Source organism: Stigmatopora argus, chromosome 14 (assembly GCF_051989625.1).
Source record: "Stigmatopora argus isolate UIUO_Sarg chromosome 14, RoL_Sarg_1.0, whole genome shotgun sequence".
Classification (NCBI taxonomy): domain Eukaryota; kingdom Metazoa; phylum Chordata; class Actinopteri; order Syngnathiformes; family Syngnathidae; genus Stigmatopora; species Stigmatopora argus.
The window spans coordinates 17,669,572-17,693,118 of record NC_135400.1 but is presented as its reverse complement, the minus strand read 5'-3'; the positions used below and the strand labels follow the sequence as shown (position 1 = coordinate 17,693,118).

The 23,547-nt window shown below is 53.5% G+C and overlaps 2 protein-coding genes across 3 annotated transcripts; both read left to right on the top strand.

Annotated features, from left to right (window-relative positions):
• Positions 1–381: 381 nt before the first annotated feature.
• On the top strand, positions 382–7,310 carry ppp1caa (protein phosphatase 1, catalytic subunit, alpha isozyme a). The gene is made up of 8 exons (XM_077618872.1): positions 382–576; positions 795–893; positions 3,066–3,197; positions 3,278–3,508; positions 3,586–3,690; positions 3,888–4,111; positions 4,179–4,313; positions 4,926–7,310. The coding sequence occupies exons 2-8, from the start codon at positions 839–841 to the stop codon at positions 5,040–5,042; spliced, it is 999 nt and encodes a 332-aa protein (XP_077474998.1). The 5' UTR covers positions 382–576; positions 795–838; the 3' UTR covers positions 5,043–7,310.
• Positions 7,311–8,152: 842 nt separating this feature from the next.
• kmt5c (lysine methyltransferase 5C) lies at positions 8,153–18,092 on the top strand. 2 transcript variants are annotated; one of them, XM_077619539.1, is made up of 10 exons: positions 8,153–8,740; positions 9,162–9,414; positions 9,661–9,793; positions 10,000–10,165; positions 10,427–10,536; positions 10,611–10,774; positions 11,267–11,286; positions 11,376–11,512; positions 11,599–11,759; positions 12,190–18,092. In XM_077619539.1, exons 3-10 carry the CDS (start codon positions 9,681–9,683, stop codon positions 17,094–17,096), a joined length of 5,778 nt encoding a protein of 1,925 aa, XP_077475665.1. In that variant the 5' UTR covers positions 8,153–8,740; positions 9,162–9,414; positions 9,661–9,680; the 3' UTR covers positions 17,097–18,092. The 2 variants fall into 2 exon arrangements, with proteins under 2 accessions (XP_077475665.1, XP_077475663.1); XM_077619537.1 differs by lacking the exon at positions 9,162–9,414 and having other exon boundaries at positions 8,154–8,740.
• The last annotated feature ends 5,455 nt before the right edge of the window (positions 18,093–23,547 follow it).

Sequence of the window (23,547 nt, the reverse complement as noted above, 5' to 3'; positions counted from 1 at the left end):
TAGCTCCATGCCATTGACATTGCAGGAAAAATACACATGTAAACTGTTGATAATTGCCAATTAGACCCCACTCGGTGATGTCATATGCCTCATAGCTTCAAAACGCACACGTCACCGTCACGATGGGCTCTTTCGCGTCAGACCGCGTCACAAGTGTCAACTTTGATGTGGAAAAAAAATCATCCGAAGCTGGTACAATCTGCTTGGCACACGCAAGATGGCGCCCTTTCGAGTTTTGCCGAGACGTCACTCGAGAAGGCGGGACGTTTAAGTAGGACGGACACTAAATTGCCGCCAATCCCATCCCGGAATGGAGTCCGTCTCTACCAATGGCCTTTTGAGAAGCGCGTGACGTGGGCGGGCCCTCTCTGACGAAAGACAGCCGACTGGAGGGGAGACACTCCGAGCCCGAGCCGAGCCCGAGTCCGAGCGGCGGCTACGACGGCCTGCGTTTCAAGTTCCCGGAGCAAGAGGGGAACCGGCCGAGCCGAGCTAAGCCAGGGTAGAAGCCGCGGTGGAGCTCAGGGGAATTTTTGTGTGTTACCGACAGGCTGGGAGGACTGTTAACCACATAAGGTAGGACAATGCGAGCCTCTTGTTTGGATGTGACAAGCTCGGCTAAGTGCTAGCTAGCTAGCTAGCGTCAGCTCAGTGTGAATGGAATGAGGCAATGAGTAATGCGAGACACTCCTTATCTTAACGGTGTGTCATTTGAGTATTTCGAGGCTCTTTTGTTCGAACGGATAGTGGGTGATATTGTGCTTTTCTTGTTTCTCCTTAAATACAATTTGAAGGTGCCAAACGGGAGTCGCCGAGCTCGTGTGAGAATCAACAGAAAATGGCGGAGCCGGACAAATTAAACATCGACTCGATCATTCAGCGTCTTTTAGAAGGTGAGACTGCCACGCACGACTGAAAATCTGTGGCTTATGTGAAAATGGAGTGTGAATTGAAGTGAAGTGGAGTTTAATCTACCCAATGACACACAGGCATTTTCCTTGGTCAAAGTCAAGTGTTTCAATAATGTCTGTTCCATTCTAATGCCTAAAATGGCTCGGAGTTCAAGTAGTGTTTGTGTCTTTTTCCGTGTCTGTAAGTCGTTCACTCGATTGTGTAACCGATAAAGGAAAAGCCCGAGGACAGTAACGCAATCGTAAATCTCATCAAGTGTTCGAGATTTGTCACAAGCTCACACATGCACAGGTTGTTTGTGTGCTCCATTTAGTCAAGCCCAAAAGCAAGTAAACTCGATTTTAGACACTCTTTGGTGCCTTGCATTCTTCAAAAACTGCTATCGTGGATAATTCCACGCCTTGAAATGTCATTCGTCGCTTCCAACCCCTCAGAAAAACCACAAAAACCGAGACGTACACCAATGTTCTGCTGCCGCCATCCCTCAGTAGAAACTGGCGAGTTAAAAATGTCAATGTGCATTTATTGGCGACAATCAAGTTGGGAATGTGACAAGATATGGATATGGTCATAGAGACGGGCCGGTTGCTAGCAAATATCCTTTTTAGTGTTAACCTTGTTTTGACTCACGGCAGGAGGAGCAGAATAGCATTTTCCCCCCTTTTTTATGAGTTGTATTATTTATGCACACTAATTTGCTTAGCCGCGTTTCCATAATTGTTGTATCCCCATATTGTAAGGTACGCAGTAATAAATGATTGCGTATAGCGACTTTGTGGCGTGTGTAGGTTAAATGAATGAATGAATGAATGAATGTTGTCCTAATGGAGTTGATCTGAAGGAGGTGACTTTGATTATTTGGTAGAAGAAATGGCCCAAAAAAATCAAGCATGGCGCTCATTATCCACTGTTGACTTTGACTGCAGACGGAGCAGCTGAGACGTGTTTGTGTATGCACAAACAAGGCAGATAGTGGCAGTATTTCCATGCTATTACATAACCCCGGTGACCTTTCGTCTCCGTTTTTCTTTTTTTTATTGCCTACCATAACGGGCTGTCATTTGTTTCTATTGCGCCATGTCAAAGCGTAAGTTGATTTGCACACAAATCGGCCACAGATCCATCCATCTATGGTCAACGATCATTTATGCCGTAATCACTTTTGCCTGAATGTCTGTCAACAAGCCAATTAAACGTGTAACTCCTTCAAGTGGATTACGCCTGCACTCCAGTGACTCGAGAACGTGGGATTTTTTTTTAAATTTTAGATCCGTGTAAGATTTGCCTATTGTTGAACTGGTCTTTTTGTTTTTGACTGTCGGTGCGAATTTCCTTTCGTATTTAGATGTACGCACATCTTAATTTTCTCCGTCTAATCTAACAACTAGCCTTGCTCTTAGTCTAAAGTTCGAAGACGAATCTAGCAAGCATTTTTTTGGGAGTTGGTGATCATTCTTTTATACACCTTGAAAAGATGTGTCTGTGCTAGCAATAGCAATTCACGGCTACGGCGTGGATTTAGTGTGGCAAAAAGCGCATGCGTCTTTTGTTCCCACTCTTAGCCGGCCGGGTATCTTGATTTTGGCAGCTCGCTGTTTGTGTGTCAGATAAGCCGGCCATTTCCTGGCGCGCCTGGCTCCCGAGTTAGCCGCGTGGTGTCTAAACTGCCTTTTAATCCCGCTTTAGGAGGACACGCTGCAGTAGTCGGGCCCTCTTTTGCTATCTACGGCCGGCCTCCATTTTAAGTAGCTGCTCTCCTCCGTTGACTGGACCAATTGCCGCCGCGCTGTGGCTTCTCCAAAGCGCAGAGTGGGACCATGTCCATCATAAAGCAACATAGCGGGTGTGTGGGAGGAGTGAGATGTCGCACGGCGCATCGCGGCCGCCCCTGCTCGCCAGTTGGCGCGTCCTTCGTACAGACGGACGGACGGGCCAGAGCGGCCCCAAAAATCAAGAGCGACATATTTTTACGGCGCCGTTGATGGCATTAGATGTCCCCGGCGTCTTTCTACCAGCGGGGCCAAAGACGTTGTTTTTGGTGGCGCATTTTGTGGCATGGCCCGCCTAATTTCTCTCCCAACTCCGGGGCTACGAGTTGACCTAAATGTTTAACGGTGCCATTGACGTCTCCGCCCGCGCTTTGTGCCCTCCAGTCAAGGGCTCTCGTCCCGGGAAGAACGTGCAGCTGACGGAGAGCGAGATCCGGTGCCTGTGCTTGAAGTCTCGCGAGATCTTTCTCAGCCAGCCCATCCTGCTGGAGTTGGAGGCGCCCCTGAAAATCTGCGGTGAGGCCCGCACGCCGACCCCGTTCACTCCCACCCCGATTGACATTGGCATTTTTTAAATTTTTGTTTTGGTCCTCAAGGCGACGTCCACGGGCAGTACTACGACCTCTTGCGACTGTTCGAGTACGGCGGCTTCCCTCCGGAGAGCAACTACCTGTTCCTGGGCGACTACGTGGACCGTGGCAAGCAGTCCCTGGAGACCATCTGTCTGCTGCTGGCCTACAAGATCAAGTATCCGGAGAACTTCTTCCTGCTGCGCGGCAACCACGAGTGCGCCTCCATCAATCGAATCTACGGCTTCTACGACGAATGTGAGGGGCGCCGTCTGGAAGCGCATGGGCTCGCTCGCTCCCGCCTTTCCTCGTCTCATCTTTTCTTTTCCTCTCAGGCAAGCGGAGGTACAACATTAAGCTGTGGAAGACCTTCACCGACTGCTTCAACTGCTTGCCCGTGGCCGCCATCGTCGACGAGAAGATCTTCTGCTGTCACGGAGGTAGACGCGCGTGCGATGCTCGAGCTCCGTAGACGACCCGCGCGTTTAGACTTTGGCCTACGGCTAGCACGCTAGCTCACGCGGACGTAGAAAGAAGGACTTACGAGGATCTCGTTAAGCCGTTTGCTACTTTTTGGGCTCTGAGTTAGCGTCCGAATGAGGGCTCTCATTGGACGGTGCCTGCTGATTTTTGACAGGCCTGTCGCCCGACCTGCAGTCCATGGAGCAGATCCGCCGGGTGATGCGGCCCACCGACGTGCCCGACCAGGGCCTGCTGTGCGACCTGCTGTGGGCCGACCCGGACAAGGACGTCCTGGGCTGGGGCGAGAACGACCGCGGCGTCTCCTTCACCTTCGGCGCCGACGTGGTGGCCAAGTTCCTACACAAGCACGACATGGACCTCATATGCAGGGCGCACCAGGTGAGCTCGGCGCCGTGTCGGCCCGATACCTGACCTGACCCGCCCCGTCGGACTTCCGTCTCCGCAGGTGGTTGAAGACGGCTACGAGTTTTTTGCCAAGAGGCAACTGGTTACTCTCTTTTCCGCCCCCAACTATTGTGGAGAGTTCGACAACGCCGGCGCCATGATGAGCGTGGACGAGACGCTCATGTGCTCCTTCCAGGTGCGTTAGAGCCCATTATCCTTTTTTTTTTTTGCAATTACCTTCACAACTTAATAGCAAGTAATATAAATAACATGTGAAGTAAAGCCAAAAAAAAAAAAGACAACTTCCTTCAAAAATCATTTTTCATGACAAATGTACTGTTCCCAGTACATAACACGTGTTTAGTTAAATAAACATTCCGAGAATAAAACAAAAAATCATGTTCATTCAAATGTAAAAAGACCTGCTGTTTGAATTTTTTCTCTGTAAGCAACGTGCATACATAAATTCTCATGTATATATTCTTGAACCAAAAATGTAGCCGTGTTTCTTTCCATCGAGAATGTAGCACCAATTTAAAAAAACAACAACTTGACTCTAGCCAAATTTAGCATCTCAGCGGTTGAATTAATGACAGATTAGAAGCAACCATCACTTGCATACTGCCCCCTACTGTACAACAGTGTCACAGCCATTCCTCCACCTTCATTTCACTTGAGTACACCTGCAAACAGTCATGGACCGTAATCAAAATTGGTTGGCAAGAAATGAAATCATCAATAATTTTTTGCAGCGCACGTGTTTGACTAGGCGCTTGCTCACTCCTTTTTTTTCCCCTTTACATTTCAGATTCTGAAGCCGGCGGATAAGAAGTTGTACCCTTACGGCAGCGGCGCCGGCATGGGTTCGGGAAGGCCCGTCACCCCTCCGCGGAATTCTGCCAAGGCCGCCAAGGCTAAGAAATAACCCCCGCCGCGGGCTCCTCCGCCCCCGTTCCACCTGCTTTTTCCCTTTTCACTTTCTCCTCCCTCCCAAACGTCTTTTTCTTCCATGTACATTTCACTCATTGGTTTCTCCCCGTTCTGAGCGAGGCGTCTTTTGAAGACGACGGCTCGCTGGCTTGGGTGGGTGGGGCGGGGCGGGGGGCTTTTACGTGGCGTGGCGCACCTGCGCGGGCATTCAAAAAGAAGCGTTTTAAGATGTGAAACTTTTTTGTCGTTTTGTAGATATTTTAAAGTGACGTTTTGTCCTTTTTCTAGGATGAAAAATTCAAATGTAAGCACGGGAAAAAGGACTCGTAATACCAAATAGGAGCAGGCGGACGGGCGAGATCGTCTTAAAGAATCTCCGCCCGTCCGAGCCAAGTGAGACCATAAACGGACCCGGCGGCTTTGGGTCGTGTTCACGCTTGAGGTTCGTCGTTTGTCCGTATATACGCCGCCCGCTTGCCCGCCCATAATTGCGTTTTAAAATTCATATTTGTTTTTACTCGTGTTTAATAAATGGGTTCAAATAAGTCAGTCGCTGTCTAAAGCCCCCCCGAGGTGTCCTCCAAAAAGTCAATGTTACGTGATTCACTGCATCATGTTTTTAAATTTACGCATCTAAAATGGAGCCTCCGTTTTTTAAATTTTTTAAAAAACATGTCAACGATTCACTAGAAACGATGGTATGGCATCTGTGTGCTTTTTTTGTCATTGCTTAGCTCATTAAACAAAAGTTGGCGGGCCAGAAAGGAGTACTTTTGTATTCAAAAAAATCTCCAACTTGGTCCAAGTTTCACGACAAGAAAAATGTTCCCTGTTGATTTGAATCCCAACTTGAAAGAGGAGCAATATGGACCAACTCTTGCACGGTTTGCTAATATTAAGCCACAAGTACATTTTGGAAGCTTTTCTTGTCTTGGAAAACAAACTTGACGCATTTTTTTTGTATACCAGCAGACTTTTTGGGCTGAAAATGGGGTGGCCAAAATGTGACCCAAGGTGTTCTTACCCCAAAATGTTTCAAATGATGGTGTAAATGCTAAGCAGAGCGCAAGCGTGCCAAACTAGGAGTGCCGAGTGGCATTTGGCTTTCCCGAGTCGTGCTTGCAGCCATTTCTCATCGAGCGGAGGCCGAGTTTATCATGACCGCAAGCGCTAACTTTAACGTGACGGCGAGTGCGAACACGACATTAGACGGTCGGCTTGCGACTGAACCCTGCCGCCGTCCGGTCCATTTAAGTTGGACCCGATGGGCCTCAAAAGGGTTAAAGTCCACTCATTCACGCCGTTTCAATTTTTCCGCAGATTGACATTTGAGGAGTGGCAAATGCCTGAGCTTGACTAAAAACCTATTTGCGGTCCACTTGAGAGTACCCGAGCACAAGTCTGAACACGGCCCGAAAGAGGTTTCGAGAGACGCCGAGATTTGCCGGTGGTGTCTTTTGCTCGTGCGTTTTGTTTGGGAAGGGCGGGGTGGTCGTTGGATAACAAGAGCCATAGACATTATTCACGTTGATCCCGTGCAAGGAGTCGCTCGGAATTACCAATAACGAGGAAAACAGGGTGTGGCTCCACATGGGAACATATCTGTCAGGGTTTCTCCCCCCACCCCCCCCCCCCCTTTTTTCCTCCCCCCTCGGCCATCGAAAGGTTGGCCAACGTACGTCCGTGTCCTCCATTTTGTCTGGCGACCGACACGCGTCCCGCAGCCATCCTCTGAGAGAACTCAGGAAAAACGCAAATCACACCAACGTACGTCGATTCATGACACAAAAACTTTGAGTGACAAGTGGATGTTGCCCATAGCGATGAGAATGCTCACAATTTTAGTCTCACAAATAAATTGGTGATGGATTAAAAATCAAAAGTTTCCAAGACAGCCACATGAGTCCACTACCATATTTTCTTCATTGCTGTACAGAAATCTGCTTTTTTTTCTTCTTTTTTTTACACCGTTGTTATTAATCTTTTTTTTTTCATATTATTTTACTGACAAATGTATCTCTCTGTGATGTAGGATTGTTTTAGTTTTTAAAGGAACGGATCAGGGATGTTTTGCACCAAGCACGTCCTTTGACTGGATGTGATAGCGCAACAGATCAGATTATTCCCATGTTTAAAGAAAAAGAGAGAAACATGAAACTAATAATGTTCTGTTTGTTTGTTAATTTTACCAGTAGTTCTCAATCCTCCTTTGCAATTTCTCTCTTTAAAAAGCATAGAAATAAAAAAAATATATATACATAGACTTTGTATATTGGTGTCTGGTGGCTATTTTGTTGTTGTTGTTGTTGCTCACATTTGTTGAACATGTCCGCAATGCAAGTAGTTCATTTAGCTTTAGGCTATGAATTTTTAATTTTTAGTTCATGTACGGTGCCTCATGAAGATTAATCTAATTTTTGGACTGTACTGCTCCAACTAAGTGCCTGAAGCATCTTTTGTCAAACCCATAAAAAAGCAAGATTTAGATAAATGAATAAGAGAATGATAATTACATTGTTAAATGATGAAGAACAAATGACAAAGTACATTGATGCAAAATTGCACTTAAGGTGCTCCTATGCTCGGTCATGAATAATGTGCTATGCTTTATAGTGTAAAAAAAAATACGCTAGATGTGTTAAATAATGCAATTGAGAGACCACCGTTGACTGTATTGCACTCGTTTTGTTTTCTCTAGTCTAAACCTATATTTTGTAATGAATTTCGATATCTAAAGGCCAGTCTGGGAAGGTTAATCGATTTTTAACGATTTATCTGAATCATATTTACATTAGGACTACATTTGTATCCAGCCAAAAGTGGCAACGCTGGCCTATTTGCATTTCGACGATACGTCACGGTTAATCCAATGGAACGTTTTGTACTCCTCGAACAAGCCTCCTTTATTGGTGGCGCATGTTTATTTATTTATTTGTTCAGTCACAGCACTGCTGAGAAGGAGGAGGAGGGGGCGAGAGCGGTCAAAATATTCCAGTGTTCCCAAAAAGAGGCCACTGTACTGTAGTATGTATTTATGCGCTCCTCGCCAAAGTCAACATTTTACAAAGAGGGGCCACTCGACCTTCATGGGCCAATGAAAGGCGCCGCTTGGCAGATTGACGCCAGATTGGGCCATCGGCATCGTCGCAAACGAGGTCTTCCCCGCTTGTGTCGTGTGGGTGAGTCCCGCCTCATTTCGCGCAAAGCAACCAATCAAACGCCTGGGATGCCGGTCAGCTGTTTTTGATTTGCCAGATTGACCTTGAAGCCAACGGATGCTTTCGCCTGTGGGCAAAGTGGACATGTTTGGTTGCGGTGCAATGTAGCTCATCAACTTTTACAACCAGTGGCAAAGCTTTTTTTTGTTTTGTTTTTAATTCATTTGTTTTTATAAATATATTTTATTTTGTAACTCCACGGACTAAAGTTGTTTTAGCAGCGCGGCGGCGAGAGAAACGGCAGCAAAAGTCATTGTTTGCCTTTTCAAATGAAATCGCCGATATTTGCTCGCCGCGTTGCAATAACATTCCAGAAGTGTTGGAGTAATCTGGGACGAGAAGCTAGCCTAGCCTGCTAGCTCGCCTGGTAGCATGTTGCTAGGCTAGGCTAGGCGCCCGGGTCCAAAGCTGCATTTTTTGAGGTTCATTCCTCCACCCGACGCTCCTTGTTTCGTCGACCCGAAAAGACTCCCAGGTAAGCCGTCCACCGCCGCCCCCGCCGGGCTTTTGGACGTTCGCGACGTCCGTCGTACGCGTTGTGTGATGCGGACGAGAAAGCGAGATGCAGCTAGCTAGAGATAGACAGTACTGTACCTATTACATATGACAAGCTAATTTCTAAACTAACGCGCTACGTCCTGTCAGTCATGTACTCGTTGATACATTATGGCCCCTTGTTGTGGCACTTTTTTGTCTTTTTTTCCCCCCCTTTTTTAACGCGAAGACGCGCTCTAGCTTCGTTTCATTGTCCAGTTTACATTGCTCAATTGTACACTCAGTAGGGTGTCAAAGTTGTTTCTGTCGCGGGTCACCGCGTAGTTAAGTTGGGGGCAAGCCTCGGAAGGACCTCCGTTCGAGTACCGGGCACTTTTCAAATGAACTTTATTTTCTCGCAGGTACCGTCAATATTGGCTAAGGGTTTGAGGCCAGAACAAAGGATGTGGATTCTAGTGCAATGTCAGGAAGGCAGACGAGTCGAAGGAAAGATTCACAACAAAAACGCGTGGCTAAGAAAAGACAGAAAGGCAAGAAGGAGGAAAAAAAATAAGCCAATCCAAGCCACAATAAGGAAGGAAGGAAGGATAGTCGTGAGCCGGGAAGCCGGAAAAGGAAAAGCCAGGCAGAATGGAAGAATGCGTGAATAAACAGGTGAGGCAGGAAAGGATGGAAAGCAAAAAGGGAACGTTAAAAAAAAAGTTTCATTATACATCTTTGGAGAGCCACAGTGAAATCCATGGCCTAAATCTTGTCAGTGCTCAATAGTAGTTGGGCAAGATGAATGCAATCCTAACATTTGATGGAGTTTGTTGACCTCCAATGGCTGATATTGCGTTCCGCAATGTAACTTTTTTTCTCGCCTTCTGTTTTGTTACTCTACCGTGTCATCGTTTTCAGCATGCTGATGGTGGGAGGCCATGGACGGCTGCACTAGAATGAGTGTGAAGGAGCTGTGTGAGACGGATGACCTGGCCACTAGCCTGGTGCTGGACCCTCTCCTGGGCTTCAGCACCCATAAAATGAACATCAGGTAATGTGGCCTTTTGAGCCCACCACCAACTATTTTTTTTTGAAATTTCAATTCATGAAAAATGAGCTTGCTTTTTATGATGGTTTGAAAATGAAAAGCAGTATTGATGCGCACGATGTCTGCCATTTTGGAATTGAAGCCATTTCGTGATTCCTCATCTGGTCCACTGCCGTCGCGCTCATTTGTCATCTTTTGTTTGCGCGCAGCCCTCCGCCGGAGGTGCGTCGCTGGGGCAACCTGAAGGAGACGCTGCTGCGCTTTCAACGTACGCACGACTTTGACGCCACCTTTGAAGCGTTGACGGTGGGCGAGCTGGCCGGCGACTACTTTGACGCGTTGGGAAGCCACCGACAGGAGCTCCTGAGGCAGCACGTGCGTACCGTTCTCGTTCGCGTCGAAACTGGCTCCCCCCGGCTCCTTTATAAAGCATCCAATTCACGACCGTGTCATTAAGGTCTTCAACGGTGAAGTGATTTTTAGGCTGAGGCTTGGTCTGGATCATTTCCATGTTTTTTCCCACGAAATTGTATTCTTAGAAGCTATTGAACAGCCTCCAATTTCACTTGTGGAAACTTGCAAGAACCCTGGAAGAGCGGCTTCCCTTCACTTTTCTTGTGGTTATCTCGCCCGCAGGTATACCGCTACCTGGGGGCTTTCCTACTGGACAGCGGGATCAAGATCGAGTCATGTGACCGCTACTCCTCGGAGACCAACGGAGCCAAGATCGCCTCTACCAGGCACTGGTACGTCCGCACCTCCACCGCCACCCCCACCGCCTCCGCCGGGGTTTGACGGCGTCTTTGTCGGCGGCAAACAGGTTCGCCGGCGAGCGCGTGGAGGTCCTCCTCGGCTGCATCGCCGAGCTGAGTCCGGCCGACGGCGCCGTGCTGCGGGCCGGAGTCAACGACTTCAGCGTCATGTACTCCACGCGCAAACGCTGCGCTCAGCTGTGGCTGGGACCCGCCGCTTTCATCAACCACGGTCAGTCGGTCTCACACTGAAACGAGCCAACAAAAATCACTTTGGATCCAGCTGCTCCTATTTTCACTATTGTCCATTTAGATCCCAATACGTGGCGCCCTCTACTGCCTTTGGGCCTTCATTGCGTTTAGAAGGAAGTGTTACTTTTAGTCAGAAATCAATGTTACCTTACCTTCTTTCTACCGGCAAAGACAATACAAAGGTATTGTGTTTAATCCTAAAATTTGCCGTTCAAAGCTCCCTTATTTGACATTTGAGTGCACCCGAGCAAAAGCATAAAACACCCAAACACATGTTTCTGACGGAAAGACACAAATCAAACGCTTGAGCGAAAATCGATTTATTTCTGATTCCGTGGAGATCATTCCTCGAGCTGACGACTCAGACAATAAGCAGCTTTTGCTGAATGTTATGGGACTTGAATTTGGGCTTGACCTAATCCCGTTTTGTCTCTCTTTTCTTTTTTTTTTTTTTTTTTCTGTTCTCTACCAGACTGCAAGCCAAACTGCAAGGTGAGCCAGCATTCGTCGGTTAAACCCAACGCAGCGCGGGGAGGTCTAACGGGGACAATAATTGCCACCCATCTTTTGTTTGCTCGCAGTTCCTCCCCGGGGAGAAGAACGGCGCTTGCGTGGAGGTGATCCGACCCATCTCGCCTGGGGAGGAGATCACGTGCTACTACGGCGCCAGCTTCTTTGGCGAGGGCAACGAAATGTGCGAATGCCGCACCTGCGAGAAGTGAGTCCCCGCCCCGCCCCGCCCCGCCCGGCGACAGACTCGATGACGACGTTCGACCGACGTCTCACGTCTTGACTCTCTGGCAGAAAGGGGGAAGGTCACTTCAAGCACAGAGGGAAGCAGGCGGAATGCGAGGAAACAAAAGACCCCGTGGGCCAGAAGTACCGCCTCCGGGAGCGCTACCTTCGCCACCAGCGAGAAAAGGGACACCTGAGCTCCAGGCCCATTCTTCCCGGATTACACTCAGGTATCCTTATTCTGGGATTTGGGCTTCCTTTACGCTCGCCACCACCCAAAAGATATCCGCCGTGTACGGCGTACCTTGGCGAACGAGTGCTCCGCCCTTTCATTGTGCTCGGCGTCTCTCTCCAAAATTTGAATTGCAAGGCGGCTATACATCCAAATTTTGGATTGTAATAATCCGGCAGATGCACACAGACGGCTAGTCAAACGATGCATTCATTTAAGATTTAAAAAAAAAAAAATATATATATATATATATATATATATATATATATATATATATATTAATTCATGGCATTATTGTCCCTTTCGCCTAAATCAATACCAAATGAAAGTGAGCGACGAGCCGGGTCTCCTCAAGAATTCCACTTTTAAGTCAAGGTCCTATTGTATTGGGACCCTGCACTGACCTTTGGCCTTTTTTCCCCTTCCAGCAATCCCCTCCAGGAACTCCTTCACTCATCAAATGCGGAAGAACGCTCTGAAGAACCGAAAGTGGAGCCAGGCCAATAAGTGGAGGCGACAGAACCGCAGGCCTTCCGAAGCGGGTCGTATCAGAAAGGAACGACAGCCGCCGCCGGCGTCGTCGCCGCCGCCACGCCCGTGGCAGCTCGTGATCCGGGACCTGAGAATAAGGGTGCGGCGCCACTCGGTGGACTTTCTGCTGGCCTGCAAGGACCCCAAAGGCAAGGAGAGGGCCCTCCTGCAACGGCTGGAGGCGCCCGAGCCCAAGGCCATGCCCGGCGGCGGGCGTTTCCGCCGTGCGTTGCTTGGAAAGAAGAGAGGGCGGGCCGGCCCCGACGGGACGCCCGTCCGAGGCGTCGTCCTGAGGAGCTCATCCAGGATCGGAGGCGCCGGCAGCGCCGGTACCGGGGTCGGCCGTCCCGTCGAAGCCTCGGGCGACACAAAGCAAGAGAGGACGGCGCCGGAGAGCTCGACAGCCGCCGTCTCCCCGAGCGTCCCGGCACCCCGCGAGACGCTTCCGGACAAACCGGCACCGACACCGGCACTGGCGCTCAAGCAATACCTCACCGTCCGCCTCACTAGGATCTCGGCGCCTCGCGAGCAGGTACGGGCAGGCGTGGACCAGCCGGACGCTAAGGAGGATTTGCGAGGGAAGATGAGGCAGATTCAAGGCCTCAGACCGCTGGCGCCCCAGAAAACCCCAGCCAAGCGAATCACTCCGACGCCGGTTCCGGTCCCGACCCCGGTCCCGGCCCCCCTCGCCGCCGCAGCAGCAGCCCCCCGAGGAGTCCGGGAAATGTTCTTTCGGGCCATCGATAAGAGAACGGCGCAGAAGCGACGGGCCTCGAGTGCGTCAAGTGTGTCCCAGCTTCGGGAAGAGTGCAAGAGCAAGGTCATCGAAATCCAGACGGTGGCAGAAGAGGAAACGCAACCAGAGAACCACAAAATGGAAGCGGCCAAAGAGAAGAGGAAAACCACCGCCGCTGCCGCTGCCGCCGCAATTAAGACGGCGCCCTGCGTCAAAACCACCAGACAGAATCGGACGCAAGGGCTCCAGGCAGCCAATCCCGTAAAAGAGTTAGCTGCTACGCCAAGTCAAGCAGCGCACCACCTGAGCAAGGAAGTCGTCCTGAAGCGGGCCAAAGTCCTTCTGACCGATTGTCTAAAGAAACGGAAGACGCGTGATGTGAGTGAGCCGGAGCCGCATCCGTCGGACGCCCCGACCCAGAATCCCCTTCCGGTGTCCGTCGACCCCCCCGAGGCCACGGGGCGGAGTGTCGGACAGCAGCAGCAGCAGCAGAATTTGGCCAGACGAGTGAAGACCAAAGCCGAGTTAAAGTCCAAGAGCGCCGAGACGGCTTCGGTCCTTCCCGACGGAGCCCGCGAGCCGCCGGCGGCGCCGCCCTCCCGCCTCAACCCGCCACCTCTCCCCCCGTCTCCGATCGGGGCCGACGGCGGTCAGACCGCTCCGCACGCTCAGCACCACGACGCCACGCAATCCAACATTCCTCTGAAGAAGCGGACTTTCCGCAATTCGGCGGAGCCCGAGCCGGGCGCCGGCGTCCCTTCGCCCGCCGCCCGGAAAGAAGTCTCCCGCTTGGCCGTCAAGCGGGAACCCGGTCGTCGTCCGGCGCCCGCCGTCAAACGCGGCGGAAAAGGCAAAGCGCCGCCGGCCCGGGTCAGGCTCAGGGTCACCAGGCAGAGCTGCGCGGCCCGGGTGCTTCGCTCCCGGCTTCCCGGGGCTCCTCTCGGGAAAGCGGCCCTCGGCTCCAAGGCCGAGGGCCGGGACCGGGACCGCGGCCGAGAGGTCCTCGGCCTCGACGCCGACCTCCGTCGGGCGGAGAATAAGCCCGAGGCCGACTCCCTGTCGGAAGCGTCCGTCGGGGAACTGAGCGACGTGGAGGAGGCCAAGCCCCGGATCAACTTCCGGATCCGTTTCAAGCGCAGCGGCGGCAAAGTGTGGGAGATGCAGAGCGGGGGCCTGGCCTCCGTCCTCTCCAAGACGGAAGAGAGCCAGCAATTCGTCCAGGATCCCCTCAAAGCCATCATGGACTCCGTGTCGGTCTTGAGCGTGGAGATGCAGGCGGCCCAGGCCCACGTGCGGGCCAGTAAAAGGTCCAAGAGCAGACTGCTCCGCTTGAAGAAACGGGGCGAGAGGCGGAGGAGGAGGAGGAAGAAGAGGAGGAGGAGCGGCGGCGGCACCGCCGCCGCCGGCCCGTTGGCGAAGCCGGAGCCGGACGTGGAGGAAGAAGACGGCGCCGTCCGGGAGAGTTGTTTGGCTGCGTGCCTCGCGCCGCTCAAAATGGACAGCGAGACCCCTTCTTTGCTCCCGGCGGCCAAGAGCGAAGACGGCCCGGCCAGAAGCTCCTGCCTCTTTGAAAGCGCCCCGCGACCCAAAGCCGAGTCGTGCTCTCATTTCCGCACCTGTCCTCTGCCCGTTCTCAAACTCCGCCGAAAGGTGGAGGACATCTGGGAGGTGGACGACGTGGAGGAGGAGGAGGAGGAGGAGGAGCGCTGGCAGCCCGCGGTCAAGACGGAGGCGCCCAAGAAGGAGCCCCACGGCCTTGCTTGGCTCAGGCAAACGCCGAGCAAGGTCCGAGCGGAGCCGTCCCCGTCCAATCCCAAGGCCAACGCCAACCCGGCGCTCCTTAAAAGCGAGGCGCCGTCCATGTGTCTGTCGCTGTCGCCGCTTTCCCTGTCGTCCCCGGTGAGCGAGCGCCCGGAGAGCGCGTCCGGCGAGAGGCAAGACGCCGTCTGGAAGAAGCAGCCGAACAGAATGGCGGCGGCCGCCGCCGGCAAGTCCGGCACTTTGGCCGGGGCCGGCAAATCCGGCACTTTGGCCGCCACCGTCGCCGCCGCCAAGTCCGGCACCTTGACGGAAGCGCCCGGCGCCTGCCTGGCTCAGTCCCTCCAGCAGATCGACCAGAGCCTCTCCCGACTGTACGAGGGCCTGTGCTCTTCGCAGATCCTGGAGAAGACGGCCTGCCCGTCCGGCTCCTCGGTCCAGCCCCCCGGCCACTCCCCCCCGTTCCCCGCCGCGGAGAACATCCTCCCCGGCGAGCCCAACTTTGCCAACTGCTGCGACGACCTCCTGGATTTCCAGTGCTTGAACTTCGAGGGCTACGACCAGCCGCAGGACATGCTCCCTTCCTCGCCGTCTGACCTGTGCTCGCTGGAACCCCCCGCCGACCCCTTCAGCAGCCCCCTCTCGCACAGCCCCTCCGACACGTGGACCACGGAGACGCCTTACCTGGGCCCCCCGAGTCCCGAAAACGCCTTCCCCGGCGAAGAGCTGCCCTTCTTCCCCGGGTTCCTCCCGCCCGGGAGCGATCCGGGCCCCCCGGACGGCGAGGCCGGGAACGCCCCCGGCCGGATCCCGCCCCAGGTCGCCGCCTCGGGTTTCTCGGCGCTCGGCCACCCCGAGCCGGCGCCCGGGGACGGGCCGCCGAGCAAGACCCCCGGAACCAAGTCGTCGAAAGAAGACTCGAATGGTCCCCCGAGCAAACATCGCCTTTTCGGCGCCCCCGCCGCCCTGGCCCAAAACCCCCATCCTTTTTCGCCGTCTGCTTCAAACGGCAAAGCGGTCGGCCAGCCGAAAGCGCCGTGCACCCTGAAAACCCACGGGCCCTTCCACCGCGTGAGCGTTCCCAAGCAAGTCCCGTCTTTTTCCGGCTGCCCGTCGAGCGCCCAGCGAGGAGGCCTCCCCCAAGCCAAGTCGGCGTTGGCGTCTCCCCTGGGCAACAAGTTCCTGGGTTCCCAACTCTTGGTCGGAAGAAATTGCAACCATGCGGACAATCCCTTCAATTCCCAGGAGAAGACCTCCAGCGTCATCCACAGGGTCCTGAAGTTCCAGGGCGGCAACCCGGGCCAGAACTCGTACGCGGCGCCCAGGAGCTACGCCGGCAAATCTGCCGAGAAGGCAGTGGACGAGCAGCACCGCAACCTCAAAGGCGGCTTCTCGGCTGCGAACCTGGGCCACTTGGGACACCTGGGACACCTAGGACACCTGGGACACCTAGGAAACCTGGGCCAACTGGGCCACCAGGGCCACTCGGCCCTCTCGGCTAACCCGGGCAGGCCCGGCCTCCAGTCGGGCAAGCACGTGGCGGCGGCGGCGGCGGCGGCGTCTTTCGGCCGGAGCAAGGCGGCCCCGGAAAGGCACGAGGACGTGGCGTACAAGAGTTTCTCCAACCTGCCCAGACCTTTCTTCTTCCCCTGCAAAGAGGGCTACTCGTCCCCGCAAGAAAAAGCCTCCAAACAGGACAGACTGGGCGGGCCCGACCCGGACAAGATGGCGACGTGTTACCACCCCGGCCAGGATCCCTTTGACCTGAGTTTTGCCTCGTCGCTTTCTCCGTTGGCGCACCACGGCGCTCCTCCTCCTCCTCAGACCATCAACGGCACGCCGCCAGGCACGCCCTCGTCGTCGTCGGCGGGCAAGGGTCACCCGGGCGCCTCCTTCCCGTACGCCCCCCAGGGACCCCCCTACGTACTCAACTTTAGCGGCGACCACTCGTTGACGCTGGGCCTCAGGGAGGGGCCGGAGGGCTACCCGGGGTTGGGGGTGGGGCTGGGCCCCGCCAACTACACCTACCACTGCCTGATGGAACCTTCGGGCACGCAGGGGCGGCTGGTCCTGGAGTCCTGCGCTTCCCTGGCCCCCGAGCCGCCCTCCTTCTTCTCGGGACACAAGGGGGGCGGCCCGGACGAACACTTTAAGAAGGACCAGTCGGGCGAGCATCAGGACGCGCCACCGCCGCTTCCGCCGCCGCACTACGGAGCCGCGTCTCAATCGGGGAGCTCCACCAAGCCCAAGAGGGTCAGGCTGGTGGTGACGGACGGGAACGTGGACTTGGACCTCCAGTACTCGGACTGACGGACGTTTTCGGGGGGCCGGCTCGGTCGCCGCTACTCTGGCGTCGGGCCCGGTCACTTGTCTTTGACGGTCCAACTGTGGCAGTTTTTTCAAGGGCAGCTCTTGTCTTTTCTACGAGCCCCCATCCCCCCCCCAACAAAGACCAAGAGAGAAAATGGTGGCTACGAAAGGAGGATTGTTTTGGTAGCCACCATTTTCACTCTCGCAAAGAGCAAAAATGGTGGCTAGCGAAGGAGGACTCCTTCGCTAGCCACCATTGTGTCTCTGGCTCTTTGTACGCCCGCGACTCGGTCCGCGATGGCCGATGCGTCCCAAATTCTCGGCCGGCCTTCCCGTGCGCTCAGACTTTGGCGCTCATCATCATGTTGAGGCGGCAACTTCTGTTTTTATTTCCCAATTGGAGCGAGCTGGAGTAGCCGATTTTGACATTATCCCATGAACCCCTGTCCTTCTTCCCCCTGATTTTTAGAGCCCTTGACCCAAATTGTGAAGATCCGGAGGGTCCTCTCGGCGGTCCGGTCAACCTTGTCAGCCTTATTTGAGAGGCAAACGGTGACAATCTTTCCAGCGGTTTTGTCCTTTGTTGTCTTTGAGAAAGGTTGCGTTTTTGACGGCGGCCGTCCTTCCTTCCTTCCTTCCTTCTTTCCTTCTTTCCTTCTTTCCTTCCTTCCTCGTCTATTTATTGGGTGATCTTGAACTCTTCCCGGTTGTGCTTTTTGAAACAAAATGGTGCTTGAAGCTAATTTATACTTGGTCTGAATTGTTGATAGGACTAAATGTTTGACCGTTAATTGAATGGGGCGATAATCCAGCGTGTGGATGACAAATCCCATAACTATGATGACACACAACTTTGTATTTAATTTCTCACCCGCTGGTTGAAAAGTTGAGATGAAGCCCCTCCCCTCTACTTCCTTCTTCACAAAGCTTAGAAAAGAAAGTTTGCTGTAGAAATGTACAAATGGTAGCTTGTATGATTAAAGACTCCTTTTCATATTTTAGCTTCTGGACCTGTTTTGATTCCTGAATGTCGTCCATGTGACTATGATTAAAAACACAGTCTTCCTATTTTTACCATGTAGAGTTTAGACAAATGATTGGTCGCCCACAGTGGACAAACAGGTTTTGGCCCCAAATCGTCCCATCGTCCCAAAGCTCGGACCAGGCAAGAGACGACACCGTACATAGAAATGTGGTTTACAAAAATAATAATAATAACTCCAATATAATTTTGTTCTTTCAGTTATTTCCCTCTTGCATCAGAGGCAGCGGCCATATTTGATTGACAGATGGCCCCAAAGGGAGTCCCGCTCTTGAAAGGTAAGCCAGCCTTTTCTTCACGGGGTCGACGTTGACGTTCAAATTAAAAGGCCGTGGATTGGCCGGTGGTGTCCAACCTGCGGCCCGGGTACCCCTTTGTTATGCGGCCAAATGTCTCCACCAGAAGCTTGAGTTTAGCCTCCACACTCTTGCATTCCCCCGCTTCAGCACTAGATGGAGCTAGTCACCCAAACACTGCATTGCCTCTGAAATTGCTAAACGGAGAGTACTTCTATCGTGCGTATTATACATCTCTACAGTACAGGAAACGGTAGGGTTTCAGTATTTAGTTCTACGGGACATTTGGACGCTATCTTGGTTGTGATTTTCTTGACGTCACTGGACATTTTCTGCCAACTTTTGTTTCAGTCGTCTGACCATGAATATAGTATCAAATGGACCGTGTACAAACGTTTTTGTAACAGTCTGTTGTCGATGGCAACTAACGAGTCATCTGGAAAAATGGGTTGTTAAAACATGGGCTTTTTCCCCCCAACCAACTTTGATTCTCTGAGAATGATACGATTCCTTTTGCTAGATATTCAATATAATATTCACATGCTTATTGATAAGCGTCGCAGGCAGCAGAAATGGAGTCTATCCATCCCGCGGCGTTGGAGTGGTGCCGCTAATCTGCTTTTTCTCCGATTCTCTTACTCGGTGCGAGCATCAAAGACTGGGAGGGACGGATGAGAAAAAATAAGAAGGGGTTGGTGGTGGGGGGGGGGGGGGGGGGGGGGAATACCCATCTGCAGGAAGGGGGGGGAGGCGGGGGAGGAGGAGGAGGAATCGACGCTCCTGTCAGAGAGCGAGCGAGAGAGAGAGGAGAAGAGAAGCGAAGCCTTGTTGCCACGGTTTCCGTTCTTCTCCGTCTTCCAGCCTTTTTCCTCATCTGGCTCGGACGCTTCTCCGTCTCCTCCGGACTTCTTGGCGTTCATCGTCGTTGACGTCGACGGCGACACGCGGTAAGAAGCTCGCCCGGCCTCGTCTCTGCTCGCTCGCTCGCTCGCTCACGCGCTGGTCTGAGCAAGGGAGGGTGGCTGCCCTGGAGCAAGGCAGCCCAGATGCTGCAGCAGCCAGCGCCGTGGAGCGGCTGTCACGTCTGCAAAGTCCCGCCCACGTAGCGTGTACAGTAAATGGTGTGGGGGGGGGGAGAACCACCACGGACGGCCCGCCCTATTTGCCGGCATCGCCGGAGCACCCCGTGGGAAAAAGGCTCCCGGGCTCCCGAAGAAAGGAAAGGACACGCGCGCCTCCGCTAATACGGTCCACGTTCACTTGACGGACGGGCGGACGGACGAACGGAGGCTGCGCGCCCCTTCCGACGTGCAAAAAATGCCGGGAAATGGGGAAGCGGCCCCGCTTGGACCGGGGTGCTCTCGCCCGCCCAAAACTTCTAGCCGTGCGACTCGACGTAGCGTAGCAGTTGGAGGAGCAAACGGGGTGTGAGGAACACCCGTAAGCCAGTGGATCCGTTGGCAGAGATCCCGGCGCGGTGTCGGGCGTGCTTTTAAGCCCCTCCCCTCTCCCGCAAGTCCAGGTGCACGGTCCGCCCCGCCCCTCCGTTGGCCAGTCCATCTTCCGATAGGAGTGGATTTGAAAGCAAGTGGCCCAAAAGGGGGGTAAACAAAGGCCAAAATATGCAAGCAGGTGCTCAAGTGCCACGTTTTGTGCGTGTTCCTTTCCAATGGGAGTGTCCGCTTTTGGCCCGGTTCAATCGGGATCCGTTGGCGGACGTCCGACCCTCTCTCGCAATTTAGCCGGCGAAGACGCGTGAGAGGAGCCGCCCGTATGGCGTCGGCCCGTTTCCCCATGCCGGTTGGCCGGGTTAGGCCGGGGGCGTGACGCTCGACTTTATCGGCGCCCACTCCGGGCCCGTTCACGCAACGAGCGCCCCCGTTTAGCCGGCCATTTGCCGCTATTTTGGCCGGCACTGGCGGCGTCTCCGGATTTAGCCCGCCTCGCTCTCCCGCCAAAGGGTGAAGCGGCCATCCGGGACAGGGAGCCTCCTCGGCGCTCTGGCCTACTTGCACGCCACGCCGCCATTTCCTCCTTGCAAATTGGGAGCTCGTCTCAAAGAGTCTTTGAAAAGGGAAGAAGGAAGGGATCGATAGGAGAAGTCAGGTTTTTCTAGGCCACGTGAAGATTTGCGCCTTGGCCTCTGGACTCCCCTGATTTGCATCTCCACCTGACCTACTTGCCAGTTTGCCCGTTAGTGCTAGCCGTAGCGAAAAGCGTGAGGCTAGCTAGCGCACCGTGGTCGGCCGTTCTTTAAAAAAAGTGGCTGATCAAGCCCGCCCGCCGTCCCTCAATCGGATTCGTCCCCCCACGGCGTACGCAGAAAGTCCAACCAAATAATTCCAAAATTCACACAGGATAATGGGAAATATTCTGTACTTTAAGAGCCATTTTTTGGTCGAAAAATGGTTCATTATTTAACATAAGCAACGTGGTAAGATTTCCAGCAATATGGTCAAAAGAAACGCACGCTGACCATTGCAAAACATTTTTCCATCCGAATCTGATGTTTTCAGATGGCTACTCAAAAGCCTTCATCATTGGGACGTGTCTAACCGTGAAACAGCAACCATTCCACTAAAAGGCGTCTTTCTATTTTCCCGCTTGTGATCTCAAAACGTACAGCTGTAGATTTTGAACGGGAGCTTGTCATGTTTCTCTTTTTCATTTCTTTATTATGGGTTCCTCTTTGTTGGGAGACCTTTGCGGATCTTTTCAAACTGGGACCCGTGGGGTCGGATGGCCGTCTGCATCTTTAGGGAAAGATTGTTGGCGCCAAATGGCTCTTAGAATTGCGCCATGGAGCGGCGAAGGGGGGTTGCGCGAAAGTGGGGGGTAGCGCCAGGCTCGTGCGGCGTCTCCGCGGCATCGTCGAAGCGCCGCTTCTATATTTAGCCGGGCCGGAATGACGTGTGCGCGCGCATCTTTTCAGGCGCCGTTCAGGTCCGGCGGGAAAGACCCGAGCCGCGGCGGCGAGCTGGGTTTCGGACGCCGCCGAGCCATCCCGGGAAAAGCCAACTATTGACGAGCGCTCGTTGAAAACGCCTCCCATTTTTCCCGGACCCGTGAGGGAAAAAAAAAGAAAAAAAACAATGGCCCCGTTGCCTTGAAAAAGGGGGCCGTCTTCGCTGTTTTGCGTGAATATTTCACAGCGCTTCATATGTCGCCGCCCGCGGCGACGACGGTGCCGGCTGGCTTCCGGGAGGGGCCCCAACGGATCGTACAAGCCCCCCCAAGCCCGCCCTCGTTCCCACCGACGCCTCCGGAGCCCGGCCCCTTAATTAGGAGGCTATTTGCGGGCGGCGGCGGCGGCTCTCCACGGACCGAACCGCCGTCTCCAGAGGACGGGAACAATTTGGCGGTCGGGTCGGGTCAATCCGGGGCGATTCGGGTCGGAGGCCGCTGGTGGCAGCGGGTCGTCCGACCGGCTTCGCTTTTACGGTTGTTCGTCAAGACTTGATCTTAAGACTTAAAGGTCCCGTTTCTGCTAGCATGCTATCTGTCCGTAGGCGCACTGTTTGCTCGAGAAAAAAAGTGGGCGTAACCCCGATACCTGCCCAGATTGGAGTTTTGTGTATGACAAATAACATTAGCGTCGTTGTTGGTGACATTGCCACCACCTCCTAGCGCCTTTGAAAGGCTCCAATTTTGTATCAATGTTTGCTATTCGCCACATGTGAAGATATGTCGCTCATTCGAAGGAATGTGTGTGCTCGTCATAAATTCTACACCCAAAAATCCGGTGTTTTCCGGACTATAAGTCGCACTCTTTTCCTCATTGAAGCGGGCCCCCCGTCACTTATTACCACGCGATGCTAATCTCGCGCGGTGTCGTTTTGTACGATTGAGACGGTCTTTGGCGGCACTGAAGTCTTGTGGGTTTATTGTCGGGACGGTTTTGATGAGTCAGGGTCCGCCGAGAGCGTCTTCCGGGACCGCCGAGCTGACGCTCGATGTTTGACGTTGCCGTTCGGGAGGCGGGTGGGCCAGCCGAGCTAATAAGCTCTTCTTTGTCAAGAATGACTTGAAATGATTCGATAAAACACAAACCTTGTTATCAATTGGAAACATCTCATCTCAATTTTTTGAGGATGAGGAAGGTCCCCTCGGCGCCCGTCGTACCCCCCCCCCCCCCCCCCCACGGCGTAAATCGTCCGCTCCACTTTTGGCGGCGTCAAAGTGGGCCGCGGCGTCCTCTGGAACTTTCCCGTTGGCTGGCTCACGTGTCCCGAGGAAGGCGCGGGCGTCCCAGATAGACGGGCACCCGAGCGCGGGCAAAATGTGGCCCTTCCCTCCCGTTTTAGCCGCCGCCCTCTTAATCCCGGTTCACGACCTTTGAAAAGGAGCGTCCGTCCCTTCCGCCGGCGGAGGGTCGGCGGGGCTAATGGGATTGGACGGCTGGCCCGAGACGGATGACGGGCGCGGATTAGCGCGCCGGCTTTGGCGTTTCCGCCGCTTTCTTGATCCGCGCCGTCAACGCCGGGCTCCCGTCTCATTTGGACAGCCGACGTTACTTAAGAGTCAAAATGAAGACGGACCTCGTCGGCCTTGGGCGCCGTTCCTTCCCTCCGTTTTGACCGGGAATTCGATACTATGTGTCAAGTTTGGTTTTGACTGCTTTTAATTTGGTGACTGTTATTTCCCGACCCTAAAGCGCCCCTCCCCTGACCAAACAAACCCCCCAAAACAGCCACGTGTGGACCCCAGGTGTTCACGTCTGAACGTGGGATGTTTACTTTTAAGAGAACTATCCCATTGCACAGCATATTTAACCCTTTTGCAACTTTCCTTTTTGTTTGCCCAGTTGTCCCGCCGACTCCCGGGAAGGATGACGTGGACGCCTCCCTCGCCATCGCCATCGCCGTGACGACGCCCTTCAGCGCGAGAGCCCCGGAGTTCCGAGGTGACCGCGAGACCGTTCCTATTTCCCCCAGTAACTTTTAGAGAAAAAGAGAGCCGTTTGAACGCGGTGCCGCGCTTTTTACATTGACTTGAGCCAAAGTCCAGCTACGTTGCGACTCGCTTCATTTTTGGCCGCGCCACGTCATAAATGAGAGAATTATTATTACAATGTTAAAAAAAAACAGACATTGTCATCTGTTATTGTAACTTT

Bases quoted from the DNA above. Each gene is read 5' to 3' on its own strand.
- kmt5c (XM_077619539.1), top strand. From the start codon at position 9,681: ATGGACGGCTGCACTAGAATGAGTGTGAAGGAGCTGTGTGAGACGGAT. The intron at 9,794-9,999 runs GTAATGTGGCCT...GTTTGCGCGCAG, and splicing joins ACCCATAAAATGAACATCAG to CCCTCCGCCGGAGGTGCGTC. The intron at 10,775-11,266 runs GTCAGTCGGTCT...GTTCTCTACCAG, and splicing joins CGCCGCTTTCATCAACCACG to ACTGCAAGCCAAACTGCAAG.
- ppp1caa (XM_077618872.1), top strand. From the start codon at position 839: ATGGCGGAGCCGGACAAATTAAACATCGACTCGATCATTCAGCGTCTT. The intron at 3,198-3,277 runs GTGAGGCCCGCA...TTGGTCCTCAAG, and splicing joins GGCGCCCCTGAAAATCTGCG to GCGACGTCCACGGGCAGTAC. The intron at 3,509-3,585 runs GTGAGGGGCGCC...TTTTCCTCTCAG, and splicing joins CTACGGCTTCTACGACGAAT to GCAAGCGGAGGTACAACATT.